This window comes from Gavialis gangeticus, unplaced genomic scaffold (genome assembly GCF_001723915.1).
Source record: "Gavialis gangeticus isolate Ggan-Ray unplaced genomic scaffold, GavGan_comp1, whole genome shotgun sequence".
In the NCBI taxonomy this organism is placed as follows: Eukaryota; Metazoa; Chordata; order Crocodylia; family Gavialidae; genus Gavialis; species Gavialis gangeticus.
Window position 1 is genome coordinate 14,502,886 of NW_017729030.1, and position 8,405 is coordinate 14,511,290.

The 8,405-nt window shown below is 41.5% G+C and overlaps 1 protein-coding gene across 1 annotated transcript in view; it reads left to right on the forward strand.

The window, feature by feature from the left end:
- The first annotated feature begins 2,450 nt into the window (after positions 1-2,450).
- ENPEP (glutamyl aminopeptidase) overlaps positions 2,451-8,405 on the forward strand; it is a 94,752-nt gene continuing 88,797 nt past the window's right edge. The window contains exon 1 of the mRNA XM_019521974.1: positions 2,451-3,362. Within this exon, the coding sequence (XP_019377519.1) occupies positions 2,713-3,362 (650 nt within the window). The 5' untranslated portion in view covers positions 2,451-2,712. The remainder of the gene's footprint in view (positions 3,363-8,405) is intronic.

An 8,405-nucleotide genomic window follows, 5' to 3' on the forward strand; every position in this document is an offset into this window, starting at 1 on the left:
TATCCGTAGTAAAATTTGCCAAGCTTTTCATGATTAGCCTCACTAACCTACTCAGAAATACCAGCAATATGAATTTAGACAGCAATTTTTTCTGCAAAAAGAAAAACCTTCAGCCACTGTGAGGGTGGCCTGATTTAAAACTTCCTAGCTAAAGAAATAGAAAAACCCCCATATATGATATAAAGAAAACATGTATGACATTTCAGAGACAGCTTTACTACTTAATCATAACTGCTTATGAGCTGCATTTTTTTTTATAACTGCTGCCTCTTTTTCCTCTGTATCCCCCAATCAGCGAAAAAAAGAGAAAAGAAAATGTGTACGTGTGAAGACCATGATGATATTTAGTTCTGGTTCTTATACCAAGAGTTTATGCACTGACTAAACTGATTAAGAGGCATTGTCTTCCCAGGTTATATCTAGTTTTGACTGCTATACAAAATAAAAGGGAAAAACAATAAAACAATAATGTAAAACAGACTCTAGTTGTAGCCTTGATTTTTGTTTTGTTTCCCTTTTTTACAATAGTCTGAAAAACAATTGAATAAGACTTCACTTGCTGCTGCCCAAACACAAAAGCTTTTTCTCTGTCTTGCATGTGGCTGAAAACTTTGATGTGATATTAAGTAAATATTAACTTGTAAAAGTCGGGGGGAGGGGAATTATGGATCTAAGGTTCTCACAGGATTTTGTTTCAGTGGAAGTTGGTGACATTTGAAAGTGAACAGTGACTTCAAAAGCTGCACTCAGAGTCAGCTGTAAAGAGTGAATAAAATTGATCCTAGCAGACCTCCTTGCCTGGCACGCTGTGCATTTTGGAATATGTGCTAACTGATTTTAGGTCTTGGGGCTCATCAGCAGAGTGAGATTTTATTCAATTTTTAAACAAAATAAGGTGAACCAACCATGGAAATACATCTAGGATAATGAGTGACTGTTAAGCTGAGATGGATGCCTTAACTGAAACACGAGTCACACAGCCAAAGTGCTGCACCTCCTTCGGAAAGAACTGAACAGAGGACACATGTTCCACCTCTGGAGAACAAGGGAAAAAGAGGGAGTCACAGCTGTTGGAGAGCTGAGCATCCTGCTCCACCCCTTCTATTCCTCCAGTACAGTTATCAAGCAAAGCAGGGCAGGGGGAGGTTGTAGCAAGTCATTGCTACATTCTGTTCTCATTTGTCTTGATAACCAGAAAATAGATTATATATTGGGCTCTATATAAATCTCTATAGATTTAAATCTCTAAAATAGACCTTATATATTACATCATTTGTTTCAGTAGACCTCTCACAATAATAGTTTGTTCAGGGTTGAGCCCTTCCTGACCCACTCACTCCAGTTAAATCCCATAGTCTCTGGTGACTACTTTTGTTAGTGACATTGGGCACATCTACATGAGACACTACTGTGCAGTAGCATTGCTGGGCACTAACCATGACATGATGCTACTGCACAGTAGTAATGAGCTACTGCATGCTAGCTCATGGCTACTGCACAGCAGCATCAGAAAAAAACCATGTGGTGATGGTACCGCGTGGTACTTATATAAGCAAGTGCTAAATGACTGTGCAGTAACATCTGTGCAGTCCGCCGCTTGTGTAGATGTGGCCAGCATGACTAAGGTTACATAAGGTTAGTCGTGCTGTGGGGGCATCTACATGAGATGCTACATCGCCGAGTAACAAGCAACATCACCGTAGCATTGTCAGGCTTGAACCGTGACACCAACACTACTGCACAGTAGCAACAAGCTACTGCGCAGTAGTGTGGGGAAAAACCTGTGTGGCGCTGGGACTACACAGTAACGCTGGTTACTTGCTTAAACAAGTACTAAATGACTTGTAACAACTGCGCAGTCTGATGCACATGTATACATGCCCTGTGAGGCCCATCTTAAGACTATCTCAAAGAGCAAGTTCAGATTTGTGCAGTGTGATTGTATTGGCCAATAAGATAATTATAACCCTGGCTACAAGCTTCTATTGGCAGTTCGGAAAGCTCACTTGGCATGGGTGAAAATATCAGTATTTTAAGTCTCAAGACAAACAAAGATTTATCATTGTGTTGCCAACTCTTCTGCCTTTGACTACATGGAATTACATAGTAAAGCTAAAAGACTCTGCAGCTGAGGGAAAACAGTGGAATGAGACTTGCAAGACTTAAAAAAAAAGCTTGGAGATTTTACTGTGGTGGAAGTTCAAGGAAATCTTTGCTTTAAAAAAAGGAGCTATAACTGGAAAAATTAAGATGTAGTAGCAAAGGTTGAGGTTTTCTAGCAGTTACACCTCTATCTGTGAACTCTCTTTCTGAAAGCTGCTGACAGAGCTTTGGCATATGATCATCCCCTAACTGCTGATTAACATAGCACTGTTTTATATTTAACTCAGAACAGAGCAGGAGGGGTAGGGGGTGGGGTTGCACTGCTTATAAGGGCAGTACAGTAGTAACATCGCTCTTCTATGTTAGCTTCCTCTGTCTTCCTCCTCAGCTGTGCTTCTTTGCTACATTTCTTCCACTTAAAACTATATGTTATCTTTAATTAACCGAGTGCCTGGTAGCAGAAGAAATTGGAGAGACAGACAGCAAAAAAAGATACAACTACACAATTAAAATACAGAGTCTGCTGAGTTTAGTACGCAGAGACTGCTAAGGTGTTTAGTAAGCCTTTTTGAGGTTAATGCATAGCTTGGTGAGCAGACTGGAATAGAAATGGAGGGAATGGATTTTGAGGGTAAGAAGTCCAAGAGGTACTGCATGAAGAAAAAGCATGTAGTCATCATTTGTGCAGTGGTGGCTGCTGTAGGTTTAGCTGTAGGACTTGGCGTGGGATTGAGCAGACCTGAGCCCTGCCAATCTTCAGGAGGAACAGAAAAGCCAGCACAAAAGCCAACAGAATCCCCTGCGACCTCTTCCCCAGTGCAACTGGGCCACTGCCCTCCCAAAAATGATCAGACTGGAGAATGGAGACATTTCAGGCTACCGACGTACATCATCCCAGAACACTACGACTTGGAACTGAAGCCAGAGATGGCTGCAGATACTTATACAGGGACAGTCAACATCTCCATGAAGCTGGATAACCATACCAAGTACATATGGCTTCACCTTCGTAACATTGAGATCACAGCAATGCCCATGCTCCGGAGATCCTCATCGGTACTTGCGGTCCAGCCCGAGATTGCAGTGAAACAGTGTTTTCAATACCAGCCTCAAGAATATTTGGTGATTGAAGCAGAAGAATACCTAATGCCTGACACCATAACTACCACCTATATACTGACCTTGAAGTTCCAAGGCCGGCTGGATGGCTCCCTGGTTGGCTTTTACAGAACCACCTACATGGAGAACGGGACAACCAAGTAAAACTTCTTGTTTTTAAAATGTACTTGTACCTCTATTTCCACCTGCTCTCTCCTCTCATTTCTCATTCTCGTCTGTCACCAAATTGCTTAAGTTTCGGGGCTCTAGTTAAGTTTTCTGTTCCCTTAAGAAAGCTACGGCCTTAAAGACACCTAGTGAAGCCTTGGCAATGCTTACAAGGGAATTTGGGCTGGAGTTTTAAATTCAGAAAAACATTTATTGGTAATAATCTATCCTTGGTCTTTGCCAACAGCTCCTGCTGATATCACTTGCAGGGGGGAGGGGGGGCATTGCGTGGGGAGCGAGGCTTTTTTGGTGTAGTCCAGTAAATATCATGTGGCTCTGTTTTTTCCCCCCATTAACCCCTGAAGTAACAGCATTTTATGTGGCTAACTAGCACTGTGACAGCTTTCCTGACATAATGCTTCTTTGACGTTGTCAGCCGAATGAATGTCAAAACTGCAATATCCCGCCTGCAGCTTGCTTAAATTATGTGTAGCCAGGTCTGAAATTTGAAGTACTTGTGTTCCAGCTCATCCAAGTTAACTTGCCAATAGTTAAAGATGCTACAAAGGTTCAGGTACAATTAAAAAACTCAAGTGTATGTAAAGTAGTGTCTCTTTAAAAGTTCCATTAACTTTTTCCCTACCCTAAGTCTTTGCTACTTCAAAGTAGGACTTGAAAAATTCACTGGCTTATGGTAGCAAGACAGGATCCCTGAAGCCATCAATTTCTACAGCTTTTAAAACTTAAGGCTTTTGTTTGGTTGGTTGGGTTTTTTTATAAGTGACTTTTTGAGCTCCTATTATTAAAAGATACTACTGCAATCTGTCCAGGTTTGTCTCATAGCTTTCTTAAGTAGCTGCTGAATAAAAATATTATCTTCAATCAGTTTTTCACATTTGCTATTCAAAACCTCGTGGAAGGCAACCTAGCAGGCAAGGGACATGTCAGCTTCAGAAAATCAAGTCTGAGGCATTTTAAAGTGCGCAATCAAAACTGGGGAATGCTTTTGACTTGAATCTTTTGTACCTCATTTTTAAAATGAAAATAATACCACCCCTTCACTTTGAAATGTTATAAAAATAAATTCATGAGCCTGAAGTGCTTTAATACTGTAGAGAAGAGTACTATAGAAAAACCATGAGAAAATTAAAAATTCTGTCTTCATTGTCCGGGTTACATAACAGTAGACAATAAATATGGCCTAAGGTCACACTGGATAGTGAGGAGAAAATAAAATACTGTACAATTATGTAAAAGTATTTTAGCATAATGCATGCATCTTCAAGCAGACTAGTTCTGAGGCTCTGTAAGCAATCTTACTTCTCATGTTTTTTTTGCTGTTGAGTGCTTGCCTTTCCAATCTTAATGAGGTACTTTAAAATTTTTTGCACTTTTTGTGTGTAATTTCTTGTGGGTTGTGCATGACATCATATTAGTGTCCCATCAATAGGGTTGGAATCCCAGTCCTATTCTCCCCATTTAGATAGACCGAGCTTCAAATCCCTCCACTTTTCATTCCAATTAAGCCCTAATTTTGTCCTCTAAATTCTCCATGTAAATCTTTTCCCATAGTATTCACTGCCCAATCATTCCCGGTCATCACCTTCCCCCAGCTTGTTTCCTTAGTGTCTTTGTGCAGCCAGGACAACTCTTCACCACTACTTTGTTTCTCCTTTAATTGTTTTTCTCTTTCCTCTTCAAACTACTTCTGCAAAAAATTATTCATCCCACCAACACCTAGCTAAGGTTCTCTGTCTTGGTTTTTTGCTCCATCTCTGACCTTGGTCCAGTTTCATTGCCAAGCAGTCCCAGGTCTCCCCACATAACCCAGCTTCTTGCCTGATCTCAGCATCTATCTGCTGCTTTTCTTCATAGTTCTTAATACCACTCTTTTCCCCCCAAATGGTCCCAGTATCCTCCTCCCTTCCTCTCAATCCCAATCTCTTTGTCCAGACATCTCCCATCCTTTTTCACCCCACTGCCCACCCCCCACCAAAATCTCCCACTTTCTATCTGCTGCCTACTAATCGTCAGTCCCAGACCTTTAGGCTTTTGCCAGTCTCCCCCCTTGATGCTTCCTCCCTTAGTTCAGCTCTTATCACATCTGTATTGGAATCAGGCAGCTTCTTTATCTAACCTACCAGAGAGCAGCAGAGGACAGGAGAGGCAGGCTCCCTCTTCTTAAGTCAGTTACCCAGCCCAAGATTCAACCCAGAACTGCCATTGCAGGGAAAGCCCTAATCAGCCTAATTTTTCAGTATGCTCATTGTAGAAGGGATCTTCACAGACTTTAGCTAGCAAGATCCAGCAAGTTTCTACTGAGCATATGCAAACTCCTGATTTTAAAAGTCTTAAAACTTGGCTAACTGTGGGTGAAATATTCATGGATATGGTAAAAGGTGCAGGTCACTCCCTAGCCAAATTTCAAGTTCTAAGTCAGTGCTACAAAGTATAGGGAGTGTTAAAGCTTCTCAAAGGAAAGTTTGCCAGATATTTTTTTTCAACTTGGGAAAACAATGTGTTTTTTCCTTTGCCTTGTCCTTGGAAACAGATGATGTTTACTGAGATTTTTCAAGCAAGTTAGCCTGAGGCAGAAATGGCTAAAATTTGGCAAGTTATAAACAAGTGAAAACTGGATCTTACAATAGAAAGAGTAAGGCAACCTTAATGAGAAAAGATGTTGTCAGCCTAGGCTGTGATATAAGATCAAGCCAGAAGGAGTTAGGGAAAGTCCTCTTCCTTCCTGAATAGCATCAGAACCTGTGGGTCCTGGCAGCTAACAACAGAGAGGAAGAGTGGCAGGGAGGAGGTCATGGCCCTGAAAGCTGGCTTTTCAACACCAAGCAGGTCCCCAGCTGTCTTCCTCCCAGGACAAAGGACTGCCTAATCATTGCTGCAGTGCCTTTTCTTTAATCAGTTGGTAAAGACTGATTAAGCTGTCAGTAGAGGTGAATCTACTGCTGTGCTCTGTACAGAGCCTGATCTGGTGAACATGTCTAAAAGACCAGCCTCCCCCTCACTCCCCCCTCCCCCGCCTGCCAAAAAGGGATTTAGGTGGAAGAATGCCCGTTTCAAAAATCCCATTCTGGCTGAAGCAAGATTGAAGCCCTCTGGGTATGTCCAGAAGCAGAATCTTAGGTGCACAGGAACTCCAGTATTGAAATCTTAAGCACTTACAGACTTCAGGCATTTCCAGAGTTAGGTGGCAACTGAGCAGAAGTTTGGAGGGTGCTGGAGACTGTCAGTTTACCCTGCAGATGTAGTCTAAGAGCTACAAGCAAATGTCAGCCAAGAGTGGACAGAATTTTCACTCTTCAGCTGCTATCAAGAACTAGGGTGGCTATCACAGAGGACAGTCCAGTTGTCCTCTGTCCTCTATTGATACAAAACTGGACGCCTTTATGTCCTCTATTTTTCTATTGACGAGAACAGTAGAGGACATAAAGGCATTGGGTTTCGTATCAATAGAAGACAGAGTAGCAGAAAACCAGAATGTCCTCTATGATGCCCCCCACCCCCATCAAGAACTGTGCCTGTTACTTTTTCCTTCACTTTGCTGGTAAAACAAATAGGACTTTGGGTGTGTGTAAAACATTTCTTGCCTTTGGGTGTGCATAAACTCAATCCTGATTCAGACCTGGATTTCCTTTCACACAAGTATGAAGTTCCACATGAGGTGTCAGTAGAAGGGTGCAGACTGTGCCCAAATTGGCACCTTTTAACTGGTATTGATGATTTTGTTGGATAGAAGAGATGTCATATGCTGGTATTTTTCCATTCTCTGCTTGAATTTTCTGTCTTCAAAAGAATGCCAAAGCCTGCAGAACCCTCCACCCCCCAGATTTCACCATGACTTTATGTCTCTTCCTGAAAGGGCAACATTTTCTTGGGGAAAAGATTAATCTATGTTTGGAGGGGAAAAAATACAAAAATCCTTACTTACCTCAGGGAAAGAATTTCTTTTTTCTATTTTTTGCCCCTTTCCACTGAAAATCTGAGTGCGCTGGCAAAAAAATGGTAATTTATCATAGCTCTAAATGTATCACTGTTTTACTTTGGGAACAACAGCTGGATGCAGTCATAACCGGATCTCCTTTTAATATTACTGGTATATGAACCCCGGTGTCACTTCTGGTTCACATTTTAAGGGCCTAGAACTTAATAGAAACTGCAGAGTCTCTAGGACAGTTTTATTCCGAAACTCTAAGATATATTTTTAGAAAGAAAATTACATTAATTTTTCTCCCTATTGCACATGGCCTCTGAATCAACCCCCAGGAATGGCGGCAGTGAGACAATGCCCCACTGATATCTGGCAACCCATCACAAATCTATGAGGATAGATAGCTTATCACCTTGTAAATCAACATAGGGATTCTCATGTTATCAGTCTTTAGGAACAAGGATATAAAAGTGTCAAAATCTACAGCAACTGTTTGAAAAGCAAGAGCTGTAAAGGTTGGCCCTGGGGATTAAAGTTAACTCAATTGTAAAATACCTTCTAAATCCCAGAAAGAGGAGAAAGGGACATCACACAACATACAAGGCAGGAGAAACTCCATTAAGCCTAAGTTATTGTAGCGTGAATGTTCATTACCTTTCCTGCTCCAAGCACATGAATTTAAGGCTTTCGAGGGACCCTCCAATTGAACGTGAGCAGTAAAAACCAAGACATATTACCTCCATCAGGCTTCTAGATGAACCTTGCCACTACATGTTCTTAATGGCCACAGTAGTATTTAACTATCAAAAGGAGAAGCCAAGGGCAGGAGAACCATTGAGAAATTGGCTGTCAAGTGCTGCTGTAGTGCTGCTATAATTTATGATGCATACTTTTAATTACTTTAAAAAAAAAAAAGGAAAATTACCCTGCTACAGCTTGAGCAGCTGCAGAAATTCTGTCAGAAAAGCTCCAACGTTCCAAATTAACAGCAGAGATACCTGGGATGCATCCCTCGATCAATCAAAACAGAGAACATCTCCATCACTGAACAGTTGTACTGATGGCTGCCGGGGGGGGGGGGGGGGGGGCACTT